The 26,115-nt window shown below is 40.0% G+C and overlaps 1 protein-coding gene across 12 annotated transcripts in view; it reads right to left on the bottom strand.

Moving 5' to 3' along the window:
- LRRC56 (leucine rich repeat containing 56) overlaps nucleotides 1-26,115 on the bottom strand; it is a 78,404-nt gene that overhangs the window by 22,273 nt on the left and 30,016 nt on the right. For 9 of the 12 annotated variants that reach the window (XM_069017055.1, XM_069017054.1, XM_069017057.1 and 6 more), the window contains 2 exons: nucleotides 17,105-17,192; nucleotides 10,287-10,347 (listed from right to left, as the gene is read on the bottom strand). In XM_069017055.1, coding sequence (XP_068873156.1) covers nucleotides 10,287-10,347; nucleotides 17,105-17,192 — 149 coding nt within the window. Of the gene's footprint in view, nucleotides 1-1,846; nucleotides 1,977-10,286; nucleotides 10,348-17,104; nucleotides 17,193-26,115 lie in introns of those variants that run through there. The other 3 variants (XM_069017066.1, XM_069017065.1, XM_069017064.1) reach the window with 2 other exon arrangements.

A 26,115-nucleotide genomic window follows, 5' to 3' on the forward strand; every position in this document is an offset into this window, starting at 1 on the left:
GGCTGAACAGAAAGCATGCATTTACCAAACATCTTCTTAAATAAAAACTGTGTCTATGAAATTCTGTTTTCATAACTCCCTTTTACATGCAAATGAAGAATTTCTGTGTGAACAAAAAATTATTGTTGCCAAAGGTCTTTGCAGTAGCATGTCTCACTTGTTCCAAATTTTTGAGGCAACCTTACTATGAATAAGAAGCTGCTTTCAAAATGGGCTGCAGTGCTAATGCCCCTGGCAATATTTCTCCCAACAAACAAATTTCACTATTTTATTCCAGGGTTGGAGGGGGCGGGGTTTGCTGGTTGGTTGCTTGTGTGTTAAGTTCCAAGTTTGGAAAGGGGCAGAGATCTCGTATATTGCTTTTTTTAGCTGTGGATCTGTGCTGAACACATCACTGACAGCAAAATGGGTGTCTGGGAGGAAATGCAACTGCCTGGTGCTGCACCAGGGGTAAATAAATCAGGGAGAGCATTCAAGGTTTCAGGCAGCCTGTGACTCTGCCTTCTCATCTTTTTTATGCCAAAGGGAGAGACACCTGCCACAGATTTTGTGGGCCCACTAAGGCAAATCACAATTATCAAGGAGCCACATCTTTTGGCCAGCACTTTCTCTAAAGCAAAAGCCTGAAAACAAGGACAGGAGACTACCTGGCTACAGCAGCCAAAACCACAAACTGTCCAAGGCAGTTTGCCTGTTTTCCAGGACAGGAGCCAGAGTGATGCTGGTGGTTCTTGTAAGAGTACTTGAGCTCTGCCATGGACACATCTGCGGCCATTCTTCAAGCAGAGACACTGCATAAAAATCTTTGTTGCACTAACACCAGTGCCCACCACCCCCTGCCTCCCCCTCCAGAGCTGGCAGGCAAGGATTGCATCTGGATACAGGAGATGATAACAGATGAAAAACCCAAACTCAATGAGATACATCTCTGGGCTATTCCTGATTTATAACTTTCTCACTTTTCATTGTTGCTTCTCACTGCCTCATTGAAACCACTGTAGCAACTGCAATACTACCTCAAGTGCTATGTTCCTTGCAAGAACTTTATTTTCCATGTCAGATTATACCTTATTTAAACAAAAAGTACTTTGTGAGACCAACGGGAGAGAGATATTTGTAAGTGAAATGAAGTGCCGATACATACACTTCTGTAACTCATCATACTTGTGTGGTTAAGGTAATCAAATGCTTACTTCTGTTAAAGTTAATACACATGAAATGTAGCTTTAATTTCAAGTGCTCTCATTTTTAGTTGCTGTCAAAAAAAACCTAGAGCAGAATAATGGGCTTGATCAACGCTGATGGAGTCAAGAACAGCAATTCCTTAACACACGAATATGCAACGTGTGGGAAGGATAACGTAATTTTGTGTTAATTTCCTTTTGATCATTAAAACTGCTTGTCAGCTTAGTTACTGCTATAGCATTCTCACAGTGAAAGAACAGTGGCTTTAATTCAGCTCCCACAATCAGAAAGGAGTAGAGGTTGCTGGAGTGTGGTCCTGTGGAACAAGACTTGCCCTTGCCTATTTTTTTTCCACCCTACTTCAGCTCCCACTCTTGGCATAAAGCTGCATCCCAGAAAAACTGTAGGAACCCAACACACCATGGCTGCATCCCACTGGGTGCACTACATCTTCCACAAGACCAAGTGAATTTTCAAATAGGAAAAAGTTGAGACACAGTAAATAAAACTCTCACACCCACAGATCCATTGCCCCTCAGTTTAGTCCCAGAGCTACTGACAGTTCCTATAGCTTTGGCAATTGTTCATTCTCACTGTTGAAAGCTTACATATAAAAAAAATAAAGGATAATGAAACTGTGGTTACAGAGTGAGTTACTTACATTGAAGAATTGAATCCCACAGTGCTTTGAAATTTCCTGCATAAATAACTTCTCAGTCTCCCACATGCTGTGTGCCTGTTTCACAGTATGTTCCAGGTCTGAGCTTTGGCAGAGTAAGACAGATATATTCCAACTTTGCTTTAATATAGATCTCATCCTTCAAAATCAACACTTGAAACTTCTAATGCTTCAGGGTAAGCAGAAGGAATATTCTGTAAAAGATCCAAATCATCTGACAGATTCAGTGGTGTTAAGACACATACCACAAAAAAAAAAAAAAAAAAGGAAAAAATGGAAAAAAAAAATTCCTGAAAAGTCGTTTTCTGTGTATCAGAAAAACAGGAATTCTAGATTAATTGACCCCACACAACTACAGAATTGGACCAGCGTGGAGTAGCTACTCAATTTTTGTCATGGTAATGGCTATAGAGTTTCCACTGTAAAAAAATACTTGAAATATTGCAGAAGTTGGCTGATATGAAAACCTGGAGAGAAAATGTAATTTAAAGTGATTCAGTCTGAATATACAATGGTGGAAATGCAGGTTCCTGAGATTCTTTAGATCAGGCACATTTGAATGACACTAATGATTTTCTCCTGAGGCCGAAGGTCATTTCCTCTTTGTAACTTTTCCTTTTTTTCTTTTTTTAATCTGTGTATATATCTAAAAAGAAAACAAAAAAATACAGAAGCTTGCAAGAAACAGATACAGGTACAGCTTGGACCTGTGAATGGCAGTTGATTTCCTCCAGTTTCTTTCCTCTCTCAGCCTCTAATGTTCACTCCAGATCTGGCATGACAGACTTGCCTCTGTATGTCCCGAGTCAAGATTTCTTCCTTAAACAATATCTTCAAGTGAGATTTTCTGTGCTTGCACTGGCCTCCAGATGTTGTTTTACAACAAGCAAACAAGATGCAAAGAGAAGTTTGGGGGACTGCAAAGCCCATCACAGGACTACTGAGGCAGATGATACCTTAGAGATTTCCATCCTGAGGGTGTTACTACAAGGCAGAGCCTCGGCATTTCCTTCACAGCACACCAGTAGACATCCGCTGCAGGTGTGTGAATTGGATGTAGAGCATCTTGACCTTGCTTTTGAGGCAACTGTAGTTGCAACAATAAGCAGAGTAAACCAAACCTCTCTAAGGTCTTGCCTGTGGTGAGATGAATCAGTAGAAAGTGGAGTGGTAAGATTGTGAGGCTGATGAAGTTCAAACCAGGAGATGCCTGGTTTTCAAATGGTCTTTCAAACACACAGTCTTTCATAAAACTTCTGTAACCAAAAGTGTAGGTGGTAGGTTTCGTTATCAGACCTTTGTGTTCAGGTTCTCACCCCCACAAGAAGAACACACAGTGCAGTTTATGGCAAAGGGTGAACAATGTGCATGCATTACACCTGCTAATGAAATCACAGCTTCACCTCCTAAAACACAAAGGTATTCCAGTATTTCTTTCTTGCAGCTATTGATCCAGCTGTTGATGCATCTGAGAGATCTGATGCATCCTTTAAAGATCTCAGGACAGAAGGACAAAATTTTGCCATACAGCAAATCAGAAACAGAGCTAGATAAAAATAAGTGTGCATGTATTTTAGGGGGAAAATAGCAACAGGCCCTTTGTGTGCAGCAATGTGTCTACAGAAAATAAGAACTAGTAAATCAACTCCTGTGTGGAGAATATTCTATAGAAATTAAACCATGAAACTGATTGTACACAGAAATTCTATTTCTTCATTTTTTATTTGTATCACTTGGCACTTACCAACTGATGAATACAACCATTAGCTTAATTTCTCCTCCAACCTGATTCCTTCCCTTTTTTAAAATCAGCACTTACCTTGCATTCCAAGAACATATTTTCCCACTGAACATCATTATTTTCAATAAAAAAAATCAAACAAGCTGTGGAGAAGCAATTCCCTTGTAGGAGAGAATCAAAACAACCTACAAACCCATTAAACTAATGCTGATTATTTTCCTATTTCCATGAAGACAATCTTTTCACAGCTGGATACCACTCAGGAAGGAGGCACCCAGCTTGAGCTGTTTTTGTGTTATTGTGCCACAATTAAATTCCTCTAAGGATCCAGACATCTGGGACTCTGCTGTGGGAAATTCAGAGCTGAGCCAGTAAGGAAACCCTGTCTGACTGTGTGAGTGTGGGGTGTGCAGGGAGCCAAGAGGGGCACCCATGGGGTCACTGGAGCTCCTGCTGTGAAGGATCTTTGGTCCCAGCAGTGAAAATCTGGGGTGGTGGGAGTGTGACTGCAGGAGTGGCTCCTGGGTGGTCAGACAGGGAAGCTTCCTTAACAGTTCCACTGGCAATGGGCTAATTACTATTGCTTCCCAACCCTGTTCTTTGGTGTTTCTCACACCATGATCATAACCATTCTTTCTCATCACTGGTTAAAATGAGTATTTAGGTGTAAATTTTCATAAGTGAACCCTGACATTGACAGCTGCAAACTGCATAATAGCCAGACACAAAAGTACTTATTTGCTGGCAGAAATCGGCTACTTATTACCAACATCTTTATCATATCTATCCAGAGCATGTAAGCAAGATCATGATACCATTAAGCCAAGCCTTACACACAACTCATTCAAAAGACTGTGTCTGCCCATGAGTAATATATAAAATAAACAACTGAGATGGGAAATACAGCATATTTATACAGCTAACCCAGGATGCTGTAGAAACAACAGCTAACCCAGGAACTAAGTTGTATTCTTTTTGAAGACCTGTTTCAGTTGGATAGGTACAAGGCATGAGAAAACATCCTGAAAGAAAAGGCCACTTTTTACCAAATATACTCAAAGTGGAGTGTCTATTCAGATTGTGGGGAGAGAAAGGGCACAGTTATTAAATGGGCTTGTCTTACCTTGCAGGAGTTTACTGGCAGATTTCCTGCACACATTACCTGTAACTTATTTACTTTGCTATTTCACTAGCCATGTTCATGATGCATAATGTGTTGCTGTGGTCTGTGATGATCCTCTGATGGTTTTCATGCCCTGTACTGTATGGCATTCACAAAATAGGAACATGATAGTGGTGCACCTGGAGGAAGAAACCTGCTGCCATGGAACTGCTCAGATGACAATGAGAGCAGATCCTCTCTGCTCTGTGAGCAGACAGATGCACTGCACTCTCCCCACCAACCTTGTCATAGATACTTGCCAAGATACTCAAACCAGGAGCTGCAAGGGCAGGCCCTGCCTCATCATCCCCTTCCTTACAAGTACACCCTGTACCTGACAGCCTGAAATAGAAGGCAGGGGAGTTTCAGCTAGGGAAAGCTTCAGAAAACGGGGTGCTGATGGTAAGAACCATGGAAAGACACTGCAAGGCCACAAACTTGTTTTTGGTGTCCTCTGTGCTTGCTGCAGAATTAAGCCTGAGCTCCACCTATGCATTTGTACAGAAAAAGCTCAGCTTCCCTTGCTGTGGAATCAGCCTGTCAGATTCCCTGATATCTAAAGTCACAAAGACACACTTTCTACTTTGGGTACCTGACCTGGTGAAATTAAACCAGAGGTCTACCCAGGACAGATAAGTGGTCAAAGCAATCAGATTTCCCAAGGGCCCAAGGCAGACAGGCTGATTGTGCTTTTCTGAAAATAATCCACTCAACTAAAAGCAGCTGTATTTCTCTCCCAAAATCATTACTTTTTATCAATAATATGAATATCCTTAAAACCATCAATGCTAAATAAAACTTGAGGTCACCGCAATTTTGCCCAGGTTTGTAATACTCTCAGGGATTGGCAGGCACTAACACGGAGAAGACTCATTAATACAGAGATTAAGATTCAATTTAAATGCTTTCTGAGCTCCTGGAAAACACTCAAAGTCCTCAAAGAACATGTTCTTGAGATAGACTTCAAAAAAACAAGACCTGTTGCTTTTACATGTGATATCTATGTACCTATGTACACGTTACTATGCATCAAGCATAGTAATCCAGTAATTGCAAAAGATTAGAAATGACAGAAGACAAGGGAGGAAAAAAAATGGAGAGGAAAAAAAAAGAGGAAGGGAATAAGTAAAAATGACAAGGACAAAAAGCAAATGTAGGAGAATGTTGCCCCCCTGTTCCTCCTGTTTGAGGGAAAACTATCCAGCAAATAGTTGGTGCCTAGACACACCATCAGCAGCACATCAAATTTTGGGGTGATCAGTGTCACAGCTCAGTCTTATACAAGATGGTGTAACTTGATCCAGATCCAGCAAAGCAATTGGACCAATGTTTAATTTTCAGCTTGTGAGCAATGCCACTGAAGGCAAACTTCTTGTGGCTTTAAAGATATTATATTTCCTTAAACTCTTTGTTGGATAAGTACCAAGGAGTTGTATTGCTAAGTTAAAATACCTAAAGATCCTGATTCATGTCTCAAAAAATACTTTTAAACATTACTTTAGAGCCCTTATCCTCAATAAAGAAAGAATTAGTTCGGCTCTGGTTTCTTAAAGTCATAAAATGATCAGCAAAATCCTTACTCAAATCACTTGGCTCATATTTACAGGGTTTTTTTTTTACAGCCAAGAGGGCTCAAAACATTGCAAAATGTGAATACAGATTCCTGTGTTGCTAGTCTTGTCTCCAGGAGCTGGTGTTAAAAAAACAAAACAAAAACCTAGGGATCATAAAAGCATAAGAATTGTTGATCTTGAATGTACTCGTCACCTTACTCATTTGAACCTCCTCATGATTTTACTGACTGAAACAGACCAGGATTACTTCCCTCTTGCTCTGGGGGATGCTTCTGCAAGAGTGCAAGACCATTTAAGAGAACTGCAGCAATGAAATGTTAACTCTATCTGGATAAAGAAAATCTATTTTCCTTTCCCTATATCCTCCATACTCACTTCTGTCCTCACACTTCATAGTCTCTGCATTTCGTCTCACTTAAAACATGACAGCCCCTCTCTGTCGGAAACGGTTGAGAAGCCCTGAGAGTGATCAGTCTTCTGCTGGCTACAGTGTGTAGTGCTGAATGGGAGGAAATGAACTTCAGCTGCTCAAACAGCTTCTGCTGGAAACTTATGGGAACCAGGTCCCAAGATTCCTCTATCTGATTTAAAAGCCCTTTTGTAAAGATATGTCTTTAAACATTTTTAAACAGATCTTTTCATTCATCCCTGGATTGAGCATAAAGGCAGTCTGATAAAAAAAGTACATAGGCTACATGCCAAAGCAGAAGTAGTAATTCATGGGCCTTGAAATATAGTTCTTTTACTGGGAACATTACAAAAATGAAGACCGTGGTCATCACAAAAAAAAAAGAGGCAGATTTTAACAGGCACTCTATGGAACAGGCTTGACTTTTCATCCTCAATTATCAGTTCATAAATCTAGAATTTCTCAGTTGCTAGCAAAGGGGTGAAGGTCATCAAACAAGGACATAATAAAATTATTGTGATTTAGAAAATTAACAACAGTATGTACTATTTTCTTTTCACAGAGTACACTGGATTTTCCAGAGCTGTTCCCTTTAGCAAAGGACCAGTAGAAAACCAAAACCCAGAAACAGCCAAAAAAGAAATTCGCTTTCAACCGCCAAGACTGGTTATCTGCAAATAAACTTGGATATATTTTCCTTTCGTATTGAATTAAATAGTTGATAATGATATCCTTTCAAAGTTTCAAGTATTCAAAAGTAATGCAAGCTTTAGGAGGATTGGAGAATTTACAACTAAAGTAGCTCAATCACATTCCCCATCAAAGGAATCACAACTTCCTCAGGAGCTACCAGGAGAAGCCAATATCCAAACTCACTGACCTAGCAAGCCTTACTCTCCCATAGAAAACTGTACTATAAGAACACCTTGATTCCTCACTGCCAGAACATGACTCCTTCAATTTCCATTGAACAGTGCATGGCAATGAACACCTCAGCATCCTCACAATTTAAGTTCCTATGTGAGGTTAACAGGAACAAATGCCTCAAAAAAATCAGTAACTGAAGTCAGGATCATAAATCTTCATTTTGACATCTCCCTATGTCCTGTTTACTACCAAGTAAATTCTTCTCCCATTTTTGAAATTCCAAGTAATTTCTTCTCCCATTTTTAAAATTCCAAGTAAATTTTTTTCCATTTTTAAAATGAAAAAAAAAATAGAAAAACAGTTTTAATTCCATTTCATCCTAAAATAATTAGGTAATCCTACTCTGCAAGACAAAATGAAACAAAAATAAAGTAACAATGCAAAGTTTCCCATCTTATTACCCACTCATGCACACACACTGACAGCCTTTTCTTCATAATGATTCACCAGAATATGTGTTTATCACATAAAAAGAATGCCTGCTTTTAGCATCCCAAGTATACACAAAAACACCCTCTGTCTTTTTTCTGCTTTTCTGTCCTTACCTTCTTTTCTCTAAACAAACCAATCTTCCAGTTGGTCCCTACAAGATGTTTCCCATTATCTGCTGCCCATTTTCGAATTACAACTACAACGATTCTGACCTTATGGCTGACAAAATCTGTGGGAATTACTTTCAGTAAGGAGGAAGAACATTTTTTCTGTCATCCTCAGAAGACTCATTTGCAAGGGTTTGGTTGAATAAAACAAAATAATCACTTTTTTGGACAGAATTCAAATATCAACAGGATTAATTCAGAACTGAGATTCTAAATTTTGGATTAAATGGCAGCAGCCTCTAGAATGCAGCAGCTATGTCACATTAGGTATAGCAGGCATCACTACTGCTGTGGCTGCAATGCTGCTCTAATGGGTGTTAAATTGACATGATGCAGACATCCAAAAATAAAGTTCAAGTACAAGGCTGTGCTTCCATGGGATGTGCCCTTAAATGATCTGTGCTTCTCAATGACAGGTCGTCAAAGATGGAAATTAATAAAAGAAAGCTACTGCTGCAACTATACAGACTGAGTTCATGCCTGGGAGAGCTAACAAAACCTTCTTCTTCCCTTACCTATTCCCTGACAAGTGCATTTAACTAGCACACAGAAGGAGGAGCAGGTAGCTTCTCCTGGGGCTGGAGTGCCTGGGAATCATCACAATATTGGACTTGATACCCAAGCCCAAACATATTTACATTAGAGTAGATCAAATCAAAACTCGAGACCAAGTATTCCCTGCATCAAGGACCACAAGGGTGTCAGGTCAAAGAAAATGGTTTGCCAGAACTTTTCATTACAGAAATTACAGTCTCAGAATACAGAGGTGCAAAATCCTGCTAAAACCATGAGTCAAGCAGCTCCATCTTCATGAACTGCATTCTTATATTCAATACCAACAGAACTGTTTTCTGTTGACACATTTTAAGAGAATATGGATTTTTGATCAAACTAAAAAACACTTTTTTTTTCTTTTTATTATAATAAAATATCTCTTAATATTGTCAAAATTTAAAAGTTTTTCACTCACTACTTACTCCCCCATTGCAATAATGGAGCAATTTCATGCTTATGACAATGGGGCTGGTTGCTATTGAAATAATTGCAGCAATGTAGAATCACCATGTTTACATGTTACGGATCAGAAGGTGAGAAAAACAAAATTTAGACTGCAGATACTTCATCTCATCACCAGAACAAGGGAAAAGGAGATCAAAGCGTAGCAACTGAAGTTCATGAGATATTTTAGAGAGACCAGGAAGAATTTATTGCCATTTCTTATGAGGGAACGTGTTCTCTTCAACAAGAATTGGCAAACCCACTACTTTTTCCCCCATGAGTTTAGCAGATAGCCATACAAAGCCAGAGAGCAGTCCTGTTTAAAACAGTGCCTTTTACATAGCCCTTTTCTGATATGAACTGTATTTTTCCACTTTGCATTAATTAGCAAGGGTAATTAAGATACCAGCACAGGAGAGAGAAGACAGCTCTGCCTCCTCATTGTCATGGTTTTCACTTCACCTTTCCAACCAACCAACTCCCCAGCTGTCTGGGAGAAAACATGATGTTTTCAGGCAGCCCAGCAAGCCAGGGACATGCAGGCTTCAGAGCAGCTCTCATAAGCCTGATTCCATTGACTTCAATAAAGCCAAAGCGATTTTCATCAGCTGAGGAACTGGTCTGACCTGTACGGAACAGGCTACTGTGCACAGTAAAAGCCCAAAGGCTGAAACACTCTGAAATCCAAGCACCTAGACATAGATAAGAGGGGAATTTTTAGCTCCTTTCAAATGTGCAACAAATTTCCACGGACTTCAGCATAGCAGGAACTTCCCTGGTGGCAAACTAAGGCTAATTCACTGGCACTGTTGCAGCTACACTGATTTATTCCACATCAGGTCCTGTCCTTAAGCTTATGTGGTAGTGAAGCATATATTCATGACCTAATCCATTATCATAGCATGGAGAAATGGAAGGAATGAAAGCAGCACACACGAAGATTTTATCACTTAAATAAAATTGAGGGCTGTTATTCTTTATATTTATTTCATAGAATCATTCATTTCTTACCTCACAGACACAAGCAAGCTATTGTTTAACTTCAGTTCTCTCAGATTAGGCAGATGCACACCTGCGGGAACAGCATAAAGGATCACTTTGCAGACCTGCGTTTAGAGTAAAGGAAACTTATGACAATTATAAGTTGAAGCATCTCATTTTACATGCATTTCTTAGCTGTTTCTGCCAGGCCTGTGCTGGACTTCTTCTAAGAAAATCAATGAGATTATTTCACTCAAAAAATATTTCATCCTTTGCATTTTTGAAACACATACGTATTGTCTACATGACTACCCAATTACAATTTTTGAACCCCTCTCTGGAAATTCTGATATGGCACCTTTCCAGACAGACAACAAAAGAAACTGGCTTGATGGGTGTCTGTTTTCTTTGGTCTGATTCCCCATCCTGACTGACTATTAACTGAGTGATACTCTGCAGAGCTAAGGGATACTTCAGAGTGCAGCATTCCATGACCTATTTAATGGCAAGTAGCAATGGACTTACTGCATACACAGCCAAGTAACACTTCTTCAAACTGCAACTTTGAGTCAAACAACAAACACATAATGTTCCACATCACAACATCATCTTTTATAGTTCACAGGTCCCCCAAATATTACATTTTGCAAAGGATTGCTTTCTCCTTTTAATTTTCTGGATATGATCAATTGTTTACCATTGAACTGTACAAGTTTCATACCTATAAAACCCTCAGTATTCTGTTGTTATTACTTTAATGGGGTTTTTTTCCTATCTCTGAGAGACATTTGCCTTTTTTGTTCACGCTAAAGGTATCTCTGAACCAAAATCATACACCAAATCCCTCCGAGTGACAGAATAATTTAGACATAAGCTCAAGTCTCAGAAACCATTTCTTAACGGACAGTAGCAAATGTTTACCCATTCCCACCAGCAGAGTTTATTCAAGGCTGCTGAGCATCCTCCAGTATAACATGCAACCATGTAGAAGTAATACCAATTTTAGACAAACTGGATCATAGCTGAAACACTAAAATGTGTTCTCAGCAAATATTTTTATGAGTTCTCTGAGTTCTCTGTCTGGCAAGGGTGACCTCCCAATGTCCAGAAGGATACCATTCCAGTGCTTTGCAAAGGATAAAAAAAAGAAAGGGGAGTGGGATCTCAAAAGCAAACAAGGGAGGTCATGTTGTTCATTCCCCAAATAGAACAAGAGCATTTATGGCAAAAACATTTTAATAAATCATGTTTTAATAGAAGCATTATCTGCATCTCGTTATTTTGGAGCGACTATAGTGCACATATTGATCCTCATGCTGTACTGCAAGTATTTCAGTTCATGTCTTTGCAAAGCGCTTTTGAAAATACAAAAAATTCAAAACATACTGTACAATTCTTTTAGCCTTGTTTTTTAATCATTTTCCACAATCCATAAAAATTGGAGCACAGGTTAGAACACACAATCCTTATCCTGCAGGGTATGCTTTCTCATGTCAAACAAGTTTTATACATTTATACGTATATATGGCAATCAAATAATTTGCAGTCCTGGCAGAGGAAATACAAGGATTTCTGTTAATTACTCACAGCAGTCATAGTACCTACTGAGAAAAACTTCCTCAGATATAAATCATGCCCTAAGAAATTCCCCCCCCCACAAAAACAAAATAAATCTAGACTCTGAAAAATTTCTATCCTGTTTCTGACAAGGACACAGTGATTAAATGACATCCCCTGAAGTACTAAAGGAAAAAATGAGAGGATGAAGTAGCCTCTCCAGTCCCAGTTCAAAAGTGGGCAATAGCCTTGCCATGGATTCAGTCAGAGAGGTAAAAGGGTTACCACACAAAGGCTGTTGCAAAGCATTACAAAGCAAAGGAGTTTTAAGGACTAGTGTTAAACAGCAGATCTGAATGAAGAGTCAAGAGAAATGGAGACACTTGCTCAAGGAAAAGCTTTCCACTGAATGCCTTTAGGGATGGTTTGGGAAAGAAGCAACTATTAAACGATCCAAAGAGGCTGAGTGACAGGCTGAAGATACAATTTTCACATCTGGTTATTTCATTACAGTAACTTGATCTCCATCTCAGATTTTTGTTTGCATTTTGGCACAATCTATCCCTGGGAACTTCTGACGTGTTACACTTTAACGTGTGGCTTACTAGCTCAAAATAGAAGTATACAGTGCGTGGTGGTGCAAAATTCTACCAGCAATATTCTGCAATGTATTTCTGCAAGTCTGCAGGTTCTTCCCTCCTTTCAGTTTCATATCGATATGAAATCATTCTTTGGTGATAAGAATTCATTGTTCCATTGATTTTGATGGTTTTTAGAGTCCCAAATCCTTATAAATAGATTAGAGGCTGGAAGATTAAATTAAGAAGATAAAATTGTAAAATTAAGTGACAACATAAGATATTTATCCCAATGTAACAATGTATTTCTAATTCCTTAATTTTAACCCTCATGGCACCTTTCCTCAGAGCAAGCACACATGATACGAACATATAAAAATACTCCGAAATACAACAATATTAACTTCTATATTAATTTTATAAGTACAGGCAGTTTATTCTTTATCCTGAAACTGCCTTCCTTTGTATAAATTCGATTTTTAAAGCAAGAATGGTCCACAAGAATGCTGATGATTGCAGGACAAGGCTGAGAATTCAGAATGACGAGCAGTGTTACCTCATCTGTCTATGATTCCCTTTCACTAAAGGCTGGGTTTGTTACATGGCTCTGAAATTACTAACCACCAGCAATGTACTAGTGTTAAACTATTCTACTGTACCAGTGGAACAAAACTAAATGAAGGGCAGAACGAAATCCAACTGCAAGGTAGGGGAATAAAAGTGATACACACACACTCAACACTGCCTGAAGGGCTGCACTTCACAAGCAGGGTAGCAATGTCCAAGGTGCCTTGGTACAGCAGGTGACATTTAGAAAACTGACTAGGAGTAAAGAGAAAATAGCCAAAAATACTGGTTTTATTATATTCTACAAGTTACAACACTTCTATTTCTAACACTTGCTGTTTACATTATGAAGTATTCTTTAGGTAGCATCATATATCTTTGTTTTTCTATTGTTAACAAAAAATCATCATGGCTTGACTTCTTGTGTCTTTTGGAATATGGACTAGTGAAAAACAAACAAAAGTAATTACTGACAAATGCTTGCATTGGCATCAGGCAACCATTGTGCTTTGTTGATCTTACAACACAAAACAGGCACATGAAAACAGGCTGTATTCTTCTAGCAGGAGCAACCTGACATGCAAATTAAACAGTCTGTTTAGTTCACATGAACTGTGTTTGATCAAGTAAGATACATCACTTGGATGCTATTTCTACACACTCACTTTTTTGCACATTTCTGGGGTGCAGAAACTGGGCAATACAACGGAAGGTGAGACCACAGCCCTTTCAGGCAAACCAAGGCAGCTGCAGTCCAGCTACCTGAGATGGGGATCTTGAAGAAAACACATCAGTACAGGGTTTTACATAAGCACGCTGCCCCATACATACTTGTGACTCCTGGAGACGCTGCCCAAGCCCTGCTCAGCAAGTTTGTCAGTACCAGCTAAGCCAAGACCATCCTGGGCAGGAACACCCATCCCAGCCTCGCTCCTCCAGCCTCTGTGCTGCTCCCTGGCTGTGCAAGCACCTGCTGCTGCCACGCTGGCTGCCAGCAAAGGTGTCCCGGCTCTGCACCAGGAATGCCAAAAACAGGGCAAGAGGAAAGAGAGAGGATGACCCTGTGTGAGAAATAGCACATGGCTACTTCTGAACCCTTGGCAGAGCTTTGCCTTGATAAAACATGTGCAAGGGAAGTGGCAGTCTCCAGACATGTAATCAACTTAGTCTGGCCACCAGCAGGCAACAATTCAATAAGGACCAGCGAACAGCACTGTGGGTAACTTGATTTGGAGCTATTAAAATTACTTAGAAATAAGAGGACTACATAGTATCTTAAATTACTCTATCCCATCATTATTTTCAACAGGAATTTCTATGAGCCAGTCATGAATGCAATTCCATACCTGTCAGCAATCAAAACTGAAGGGATAATCTAATGAAAAGGAAATAGTCCCTCTGTTCGAATATGAACTGAGGTCTACATGCAACTGACGAGCACAGAAACCAACTCCAAGATATGCAAAGCTGCCAGTGTTTCATCTGTCACTCAGCAAGGTGCACTGAAAACAGCTAGAGAATTCAGCAATGACCCCAAGTCCTGCAAAGATTCAGATTTAAGCTCTGGCACAAAGCCTTTCCTTAATTTTAAAACTGATCACATGAAAATATTTCAAAATCAGTCTTTCTATGTTTTATCCCAGACCTTGCCCCTAAGAAAAATAACTCTTCCTCTCCACCAGGTCATGCCATTTTGTAGAGGCAGACCTGACTAACTGGGCAAGGCTAACAGGATGGTGCTTTAAAGTTGAGCACACCCCAAAGTGGAATGGTCTCAAGAAAAACATCAAGCAACAAGTTTTAAATTACTCTAGCAATCTTTAGGCCCTGAGTGTTTGTGTTACAGTCTGTAACACAGGCTGTGAATCTTGAAAAGTTTCTCAAGTGGAAACTGCGGTGTAAATTTGGGATTTGAGTGCTGTAAGGTTCCAGGTGACCCAGAGTTATGTGCGGTCTCGTAGCTTTTAACACTTCCACCTGGCCATTTAAGAGCTTGCATGGCCTATTTTATCTTTACACATAAAACCAGTCAAAACAATATTGTTTACTGAGTGTGGACTGATCATCCAAACAATTTGCTGATGATAAAGATGCTCTTAACCACCTTCCACAACCAAGGAATACAGTGAAAGCAAGGTGAAGTGGTTTAATATGGTGTGTACAGAAGGCTTATTAGCCGGCTTTGAAATGTGAAAGAAACACCAAATTACAGAGCAGTCCAGGCTGGAGGGGACAGTCAGAGGTCTCAAGCCCAGCATCCTGCTCAGAGCCAGGTTGTCTATGAGATCAGACCAGGGTGCTCAGATCTTCACCCACTTGAAAACCTACCAGGATGAAGTCTCCAAACCTCTCTGGATACTCCTATTGCTTGACTACCCTAATAGGGGGAAAACTTTATGTCCTGTCACACTGGAATGTCTGTCATTCCAGCTGGTCTGGTTCTTACCCATCTCTTCCTCAGGCTATTTCTCCAGACCCCTGTGACCACAGACCACGTCAGAAGTACAGTTCCAGGGGCATGCAGCCAACAGGGAGCAGGCAATGAGCCCAACACCTTCAACAGCAACTTTGCTTGCACCATTCACAGTGGAGGTGCAAACTGCTCTGCAAAACCCCTAAAAATTTAGGCCTTAGTCCATGTGCCTAAAAATCATCTGCCATCTGAAAAAAAAATGGGAAGAAACTGAAGCAAACTTTCTGCCCTAGCCACCTGCTGACATTTGCAAAGAGATTTTCACAGGAAGGAAACCCAGAAACGCACCTTAAAAATACCCAGAAGGAAATTCAGAATGGTCTTGATGTTCTGTTATTCTCAAAAGCACTGGGGACCTGCAGGTGCTGGTTTTTATGGCCCTCAAGGGCCAACTCTCAGTGTGAACAGTGGGATATAAACAAGATGGAAATTACTTGCATCATGGACATAGTGTTCTGCATTTTGTATTCTGTAAAGGTTGCAAAAGGCTAACCATGGAGAGGAGAAAGGGATTTATTCCAGTAATGGAAAGGAAAGGGAAGTAGAGAGTGATGAAGGTGAAACATTTTGCTAGCTTGTCACAGCTAATGTAAAATGGCATAGGAATGGGAGCACCACTTTTGAGCATTATAGAAATGGCATAATGAGATTTCCTTATCAACTGGAGGAAACATGATTGAATAGATTATGATCTCTGAAAGAAACGGATGTAATTTACCTTAAATTATCAAGTGACTGTGAGAAAGAGACTTACTCATGAAATAAACAGAATAACCAATACAAAGGGGCTATATAATACAAAACAAAAGCCCCCTTCACTGTTCTTGCTCAACCATTCTTGACAAATAGACATCAAAAGACCCATTAAAGCTAATCAACTGTTACATTATAGTAATTTGCATATGAAAACTTAACTGCCTGACTGAAAACACCAGCACACGGTTTTGGGGACAGGACTCCTTTTTAGCACAGAAAATATTACCCTGCAGTAGTTACTCAGCTTCAATGTAGCAGAAGATGGAGTTGGGTGTGGTAGGAATCCACATGACAGAAGATGACTGCCAGTACTGGAAAAAAAGGAAGGCTTTATATTCTCAGTCTTAACTCTGTGACAGAGGGAATTCCTTTGGCACTTCTCATTTCCCTGGTGCAGTGATGATGATATAAAAATGAATGACAGGTGTTAGGGCTGTTTGGGGCTCATCAAAATGATGTATCTACAGGACCTGCCTCCAGCTCATTTTCCAGCACAGCTCAGTGAGGCTGTACAGCGTGCAAAGACAGGCAGCTGTAAGCACAAGCCACCTGATACCACTGGCAATTCTTCAGTCACAGGGAAATCTCACAGTGGAGAGGAGCTGACCTTTGGCTCCTGTTTTGCTAGAGACAAGAGTAAATGCTCTTGTCTAGCATCTCATACAAGAAAAATTTGTTCAAACTAATTTGCTTCAGACAGAAGTCGTGTCACTCATCCCATTGCCAGAGTTTCCAGTCCTATTCAGAGCCTCACACAAGAAGACAGAGATCAAAGAGTGTGAGGTACACCAGGGAGATCCTGTTTCAAGAACTCTTGAGAAGGACAGTACTTTTCACTGGCCGGTTAGTGAGTCCCCAGTCAAGACACGATAAAGAAAAATTCAAAATGGCGAGCAGAAAATAAAGTGTTTTCTTACCAAAGTTCCCCAAGCTGATCTCTCTGGTGTCTACTCGCATCTCTAGGGCCTTCACCTGCTGCAGATCATCTACCCCTGCCAAAATTTGCTGTAAAGATAAGCAGAAATATATGTGTACTCTCATGCAATAAACCAGATGTCACAGCAGCAAAAAGGTGTAGAAAGACTTTCAACTAGTGTTTTGTCAACATATATTTCAGGTCACCGTGGCTAGATGTGCAATCACATTGAAATTAATTTAGTATTCAAAGACCTGTCTTCCTTGTAGCCCCAAAATATTCTAGTCTCCCAAAACTTATACATTGCTGGAAGAGTCAAGGCTGAGGGTTACATTACTCAGACCTACAACAGACCTACATGCCAGCTAGCTTCATTTAAACAGTACATCCATGCTTTAAGATTTGCACAAGTCTTGCACTAATCCTCAGTAGACAGAAAGTGTTAACCTTAAGCATCACTGGTAATTCAAAAGGTGCTAGGTAGTAAAACTCAACAAAATACACAGTTTATCTGTTAACCCAAAACAATAAAAGGAAACATGATTTTAGCTTAAGCAGCTCACTTTTCTGAAAGCAGACTACACTTATTACAAGAATTATTAATTCCTTTGAAAATATCTGGGCAATGCAAATAGAGGCCCTCAAAATCCTTTGTTATTTTTACAAAATTGTAGTAATTGGATGAACCATTGCATTAAGCAAGGGTGTGTGTCAATGCAGACTCTTTCCTAATCTTTCCTAATATCCCAAAGTCTATGTTGATACATACATGTACATTTTGCCTTGGCAGAAGTAAGCAGGAGGAACAAAACTAGCAGAAGCTATACACAGAGGGGAGAGGGAAGCTCTATGACTGCCAGTGAAAACTAAATCAGGACTGTGAAATCCTAAGATGCTAGGCTGCAATTCCACAAGGAGCTGAAGCAATCTCACATTACTGCTGCTCTCATCCCCTATTTCTTCCAGCTATGATCCAGCTTCTCTCCCCCCAGTTCCCCTCATTCAGGGGTACATATCCCACCACCTCCTTTGCATCAGCTCAGTTGCATGAATTCAACCAGAAGAACAGTATCCTTTCTTCCTGATGGGTTAGTGGTTCATGGAAGAGTCTGAAGCAATCCTTGAGAAATGAGAAGCAAGGTTTATTTGTCACAATAACTGCCTGAAATAGTTGATGTTATACATAGTGAAGAACTTCTAAACTTTCACCTTTCTGTGTCAAAAGAGTTAGGATGTGGGCTGAACATGTACACTTCAAAGAAATCAGAGTTCCCTCCTCAATGATGCAACCAAGAGCATGGGTTGAAAGTATTGTCACCAACCTTTTGGGTCTTTACTAAAGGTGAAGGCAGAAAGTCATTCAGTAATCTTCATGTACAGAAGACAAATTTTCTCACTATTAAAAAGCTACAACATTCTTTAGGTTTTTTTAATAAGGGAGAACTTATTCATTAGAAGGGAATGTGTAGGATGACCTCTGCTTATGAGTTTTGGGAAGAAAAAATAACCACGAGAATATACAGTTCATTTTGCAAGGAAAAAATAGTGGTTGCAACATTCCTGCTCGTTAGGTAACATTTTTATTGTGCACAAGTGGCTGCAACTTCCTCTGATGGTTCCACATCCTCTTACAAGGGACCAAAAACAGTCTGAGTGTAACTGAGATAGCAATTTAAAAGGACATGGTTTCCAGAAAAAGCTGAGCATTCCTTTTTGAAAAACTGTCCCCCTTTATAAGGTCCTGACTTGTACTCCTAAGAAACAGAATTACCCAATATCTTCGACTGCTTTTGACCTACTTTTAAAATATGTTTAAAATTATTTTTAATCTTATTCTTTTAAACTGTGATTTTAAGCGGGCTGAACATAAGAAAGCTTCTAGACTCTGTCCCCACATGCAGCCACCACAAAATGTGTGCTCCTGCAAAGGCAGCAAGCTTATCAACTACAGCTTTCTCCCTCCAAGTGAACACAAGATCCCTGATGGCAAGACACATTTTGCAGTAACCCTTTTCAGCAGATGACACTGTCTGTCACATAGCACGAGATTATGTGTGAAATGAGAGCTAGCTGATGTCCTGGCATAAAACCATGCACTCGGATCACTGGATTTGGATGCAAGCTCACTGCCATTAAAGGAAGAAGCTTCTGAAAAATAGCTCCCTGCTCCCCATCAAAATAGTTTTAAGAGCCTACATCAGAACTGGAAGAAGCCTCAGAACAAGTAATAAGCTTAGGGTCACACACTCTGTCAGTTGAGTAGCAGAAGGTGCTGATACCCCAAGGAGCCTTTGCTCCTTATTTTGTCCTTTTCTTCTTTTTTTGTCTGCAAGTTCCCTGCATGCTGTCCTTCCCCTGCTGTATTCCAGCGAGCCTCCCTTCACAGTTCTGCTCCCTGATGTTATTTTTCAAAATCTGAGCATGAAGCCTGCATGAAGTTATATTATCTCCTTGTCTAAGGTTCCCTATCCCTTTTTCTCATACCAGGGATTACCAGTGTCATTCTTTGCCCTCCTTTTCCTCTTCTTGACCCACTATTTGTACCTTTTCCACTGTCTGAGAGATGAGCTGCTTAGTGCACCCGTATTTTTGTACTGCAATAGGCAGAGCTGTGACTCCAGTGCTGGAAAGGGTTATTGGCTGTCATCACCAGCTCTTTGAACTATAGATAGCTGCCTTGAAACATGTGCTAACCAGATGCAACAAACTCCATGTATTCTCGGTGCCCACCTCCCTGTTCCGCGTTTCCAAGAGTGTCTGAAAATTGCTGTCCTTCCATCTGCTGATGGCGAGGAGATGCTGGGACAGCTTGAAACCAATTTGCTGTGGGATGCACAAGTTAGTGTAGGACACGAAGGAAGCGAGAAATGCTCTTGGGTGGAGGATATGAGCTCATTTAAAGGCACTAAAGCACTGAGACCCCAGGTGTTGATTGCAAGCAAGTCAGCAAGCAAAGGCCAGGGCAGCAGTTCAAAAAAAGGAAACGTGGGGAATGGTTCCTGTGGAAGATAGTTAGTACATTACTACCCTCCAGACACCATTCCTGGCATGCTGGTGCACCTGCAAGTGTGATACTTCTCGTGTCACAGCTAAAATTCTGACACCAGGAATGGGGGACATTTAGGGAAGGACGTGGAAACACTTAAGCAAAGATGAAACATATTTAGCAGGATCTTCTTTTTATGCTGTTGTTTAATGTCATGGAAACCTTCATCAAAACTTGAAAGGAGCGATATTTAGGAAGAATTCTGCTGCAAGAGAAAAAACAAAATCATGACCCAACACACTGAAAGGGTCATCAGCTTGGAGAGACAGATGTCTGGCACCATGTGATGCTACAGTGCTCTGTGTCTCTTCATTCCTAGGGCCATCCTAGGTCTAGGACAGGCTCCTGCCCTAATTCAGAGGTGTCCCACTGTGGTTTCAGGTAATGACTGCCGGCCCATAGCTTGATGGGCTGTTCTGACAGCCAGGGACAGAATGTCTCTGCCTGTGCCTCAGGAATGCTTACAGACATGAAGGTGCTTTACCACCTAGGTGTTTCTTTGGCTGTTTCCAGCTGCTCAGCCTCCACGTAGGGCAAACAAAAAGGGACCAAGGATCTGTTCTAGGCAAAGAGTTGGATATATTCACAGTTATCTTAGATCAAAGATATCTTGAAAAAAACCAATACAACTCTAGGCTGACTGTTGTTCAGTTGTTGCCACTCATCTGCAGCCCTGCAAGGTAGGTATCAATTAGACAGAGAAGGGGGATGTTTTCTAAAGAATTAAACATCAAAATCTTTCTGAAAAGTGATGTTCAAGAAGGTGGCCTGAAAGGTTCATTCTTAGCAGCAGTTTTACACTCCACTGTAAATTTGTTTATTTGAAAGGACACATTTCCGTGGTAAAGCACTGCACAAGTCTTTGAAGATACTTTAAATACAGGGTAAGTAAAACAAAGTTCACATTTTTTTACCTTCTTCAAAATAGGAGTAAAACTATTTTTCATATTATGCAGAAGCTATTGGCAAATGATTAAGCCAGTATTTTAAGAAGCAAGTCCATGATGTCTCACAAACCATTTCCACCACACAAAGTGTCTGGCCAAATGTCTGGCTAGTCGGGGACTGCGCACTGGTTTCGAAAGCTTCTTCTCTGTCTGACAAGAAAAGCCAGTAAGCATTCCGTAAAAAATTTGCAACTGAGAAATACTTCTGTGCTTGCAGAGCTTCCCAACTGGCAGAGCAGTCACCTGGTGATGCTGGGAAATCCAGTTCAAGTCCCACTTGCAACTATCTATACATTCCTTAATTGGCAAATAATAACTGTTCAGCCAAAACTGGCATATACAACTGACATCTTCTCTCTTCCCTAAATTTTTCACACACTCTAAGAAAAGGAGGCATGTTGCTGAAGAACAAGTTGCGTGCAGCTGTCAGAGAAATATTTCCAGCTGTGCATTTATTTTGCTGATCCTGGTTAATTTGGCTAAGACAGGAATTCCTGAGTGGTGAGCTTGTTCTCTTTGAATACTACACCTGTATGCAAATTCTAGATTCATGTCCATTCATGTGTTTATTGCCTTTTTTTTTTCAAATTCCCAACTCAACTATAATCTCTCCTTCACAAAAAAAAAAAAAAAAAGTTGCTAAAAGCATGACAAAATACTTCTCCTAAGAAGGAAAGTATTAGCAAATTAATAGGCCTTAAGTGATTGTAAGCCAAGGAATTTTCAATGAAAGGGAACAGAACTTCTCTGTGGTCCCACATGCAAACTTCCTTTCAAAAGGGCTAAATGCTGGAGATGCCCATAATTAAAATATTTAGCTGTATTTCACTACTTTCTGCATATATAAATACATTCTTCTCTCAGCTCAGATGAAGAGATTAGCTAGGTGCTACGAAAAGAGATATTCTTGGCTTATATGGGAAGTGTAGATGAGGGCAGTAAACATGAAATTTAAGTAGTGGTGGATGCATTAGTGAAGATGTCTTTATTCTTGTGCTGAAGCCCCCAAGTCATGCCAGCAGATGCATATGGACAGGCCCTTGCCCAGTCTTGCTGTCTCACTGACTCATGCTGGGGATTCACAGTGCTGACACCTTTTGAAAACCAGTATTAATGGTCTGATGTTGCAAATTGCTGGGAAATCTAACTATTGCAAACTTCATAGGGCATGTAGGGCACCAGAAATTAGATGGGAGGTTTACTGATCTCCCAGAAATAGCCTTTACTATTTCTGTAGGAGGAAAAAAACTCAGTTTCAGCTACATGTCAAATTAACACAAAGGTTAGGAGTGGACAGGATAATAGACATTCTTACCTCAGTTTTTGCTTAGATTTGTTTTAAGGATTTACTTTCCCTCACAGAGATATAAAAATAGTTATACACCAACATTAATTCTTTTTCCTATCTTGGAATTAGGTGTGCAGACAGTAGCTACAATCATTGCTCAAGATTGTGTCACTGAACACGGAAAAGTCAAGACTGTAATGTCATTTTATGTTACTGAAGCACTGGTGGCTGTAAGTCAATTAATATCTGGGTTTTTTCATATAAAAGCATGCATATGCCTGTGCATGCATATAAATATAAAGCTTCCTGATGTGAAAATTTGAATGTAAAACATCAGATGCCTAAGTAGCAGGATGAACACTAATACAACAGATGAACACTAATTTAACAACTACAAGCCTTCACTACTGTAAAGGTATTAGTGTTAGGAGAAGAACATATGAAAAAGGAAAGCTCTGCAACTAAAGGAGGCTTTGTAATTTCTTTCCAGTTCACAGTTATTACCTCCACTATCTGCTACCTCGAGCAATCTGATCTAACTTTGAAACTAGCTATGCTTGGAGTAGAAGATCAAACTGGCAGGCCTCCAGAGGATCCCTCAAACTTCAGAAAATAATTATTATACATTTCTAATGAAGAATTCAGCAGATCCAAATTCAGTCATACAGGAAACATGCAGGATTTGAAGTGACCATTACTTCCATTCCCTAACTCTACCTAATTTATCAAGGTTCTGTACTTCCTTGATGTCCAGTTTTTCTCTCTAGTCCATTTATCTTACAACTGTGAGGAAAAATTCTGCAAAATAAAAAAGGAAACAATTGAGCCATTTCAGCAAGAATCCAATCTTTGTTCCAGGACCCTCCAGCATTTTCTTTTTCCCGTGAGGATGAGTGCATACCATATGAAATACACCCTAACCTCCTGAGCAACAAAACTAAACACCACTTCCGAACACGTGTTCCTGAGTTTGGAAAACATGATTAGTTGGAGCAGGATCAATAAAAAGCTAAATTAGAGAATACTTCCTTTCTTCTCTAAAGATCACACACAAACGTGATTGGGTTTTATAATGTGACAATGTCTGGAAGATCATTTGACCTTGTAAAATGAGTTTCTTCTGAGAAGTGGAATGCTTTTAGTGGAAGTCAGGAAAAGATCCTTTGCAAACAGCAGGAAGAGGATGGAGGTTGATAGAACAAAATAAAAATGTGATTAAAGACAGGTGGCGCCCTTAATTTCAGTTTCTCCAAGTTTAATGAAAAATCTGTGTCACAGCCCTAACAGAGTTAAAAATTAATGGCCCACTGTTAGCCAATTTTCAGAAAAAAGTGAGAATTTGCTCACCCTGGTATTCTGCAATATCTGACAACCATGCATAAGGATGGGCAGAGCAGGGAAATATTAATAGGAAAATAACTAGGGAAATAAAAAGCTGGAAATATTAATAGGACAGGTACAAATGGAAAAACAAGAGTGCCTATTCATATAGAGGAAGATTAAAGAGTACACCAGAAAATTTATATTGATACTAGCAAAAAGAATAAAAATGATATCTAATGATATCAACCCTTGCATCAAAAGCGTTTGACCTGTAGCTTGGATGAAGAACATTCAAATATAAAAGGATGTTACACAATAGTGCAGCAAGAGAGCTGGCAGCAAGCAGAAACTAGAAGATGTGATTAACATAATGGAAATACGGAATCATACAGGATTTGAAGTGAACATTACACTGAAACAAGGCTACAGAAGACCACAAGCTCTGTGGTGAATAAGCATAAAGTCTAAGTGAGGGGATCCACTAAGGAGAGGAAAAAAATGGGCACGAGTCCAGTGGTTTTGTAGAAGTTATCTATTGTTCTACACAGTCCAAGAAGGCAAAAAAAAAAAAAAAAAAAAAAAAATTGATCTAAGCCAAACTTTCCTCTCTTTGGAGGAAAACAATGCAGCAAGTGGATAAAAAAGTGAAGGAACACAAGTGTCACAAGTTTCAGAGAGTTCTTAATAATGTGGACTGCTAATGGAGACTGCTAATGGTTTCACTATAAAATAGACAGCCATCCCCCTGGAAAAAGGGCAAAATGAGTCAAATGTGAAGGCAGAAATGAAGCTGCAGTTCAGTGTGCCCAATCTTCACAGACTCTGCACAACTACACTTTGCAGCTTCCCCAAACTCCAACTGAACTGGTACAAGACAGACCATTGCTAGCGCAAGGGGTAAAGCCGAGGATGTATCTCAGAACAAAAACCTTCCTCAGGAACATCCCTAAGGTGTCCAAAAAATTGCCTACACAACACTGCAGAAGTGTGGCCCATGCTCTTATTTGAATGTAAAACAATTTTCCTTTAAAGAGCCTGTATTTTAAGACCATTAGTTTCCTTCTCAGAGCACTTCAACAGATACAATCAATAACTCCTAAAATATTCACAACAATAAGACAATCAAAAAGATGCTGCAACTGTATTGATTTAAGCAAGACAACCTTTCAAACCATTTGACTGTCAATGGCATGTGGGTCCTTAAAGAATTATGCACGTGAAAACTTGTTTCATATTAAATGTTTGAACAGTCTGAACATTTGCAAATCCAGAAGAAGTAAATTTATGGCAGCAGTGGTTTCCATTTGATCAACATAAAGGTCAGAGAATAGATAGACAGGGTATGTTATTAAAACAAGCTATAAACACTGTAAATGTTTCCTTGACAATGTCATGTAGATTTTCCTCTGAGCAGGAAGTATCCCAGCTATGCCAACACAAATGTCAGGTTCCAGGGCAGGAAATAACTGTGTCCAGAAAAATTAGCAGGACAGTATACTCCATTTAAAAGAATCTTTGAAATGAGATTCCTCTCAAATGTTAAAACCCAGAATCTCAAAAAAGGCAAAACTCAATTATTTAACTTTTTATCTGCATTTTTTAAAAATTACAAAATAATAAACAGCAACTTCATGGGATGTGGGTAACATCGCCTTATACACACTTTTCTGCTTACAATTTGCTGTGAACCAAAGCAGCAGAGAAAGAGAACTTCATGCCAAAGAAAGAGTTTCCTAAGGGTTTCATTCAGAGTTGGTTGAATCAGAGGGCAGCCATTTTGGTTACTCTAATGAGCTTTGGTTCATGTCCTAACAATACAGACGAACCTGAGAGGTTCCCATGGGATTTATACAGGGTATTGTGGGCCACAAACACATTAGACTGGTCAAATTCTACGCCAGGTTTTAAACAAAGACCAAGAAGTAGTTGGAGATTCTCACTAGCCAAAGGAAAGTGAATGGCATAGACCATACAACCATGTAGCAATTTTTCTCCAGAATGCTTCATATATCCACTCTGCAGGAAGGGATTTTTGCACCTCCAACCATTTCATAAACACTAAAAGGCCTGGCTAATAAGGGAACAATAGTTCTAATCTACAGCACATGGCCAAAATGGTGACTGGAATGTAGTTAGGGAGTGGCTAGGGAGTGGTGTAAACCTGCGGCTGGAATACGCTCCCTGCGGAAGCGGCACTGGTGCAGTGGATACACGCAGGATTATAGATACTGTGATCACCACCCTGTCTGCTGGGAGCACAGGAACCACAGCCTTGGCAGCCCCATCTTCTTTCACAAATGCTCCCCAGTGGAAGAGATATTTTTTTGTAGGTCTGCAACACAGAAAGCCTCTCTCCTCAAATTCTGCTCTCGACTCTCCCTTCCTTTAGCATGGAAAAGTGACGTTGT

The sequence above is a fragment of the Aphelocoma coerulescens genome, chromosome 5 (genome assembly GCF_041296385.1).
Source record: "Aphelocoma coerulescens isolate FSJ_1873_10779 chromosome 5, UR_Acoe_1.0, whole genome shotgun sequence".
Lineage (NCBI taxonomy): Eukaryota > Metazoa > Chordata > Aves > Passeriformes > Corvidae > Aphelocoma > Aphelocoma coerulescens.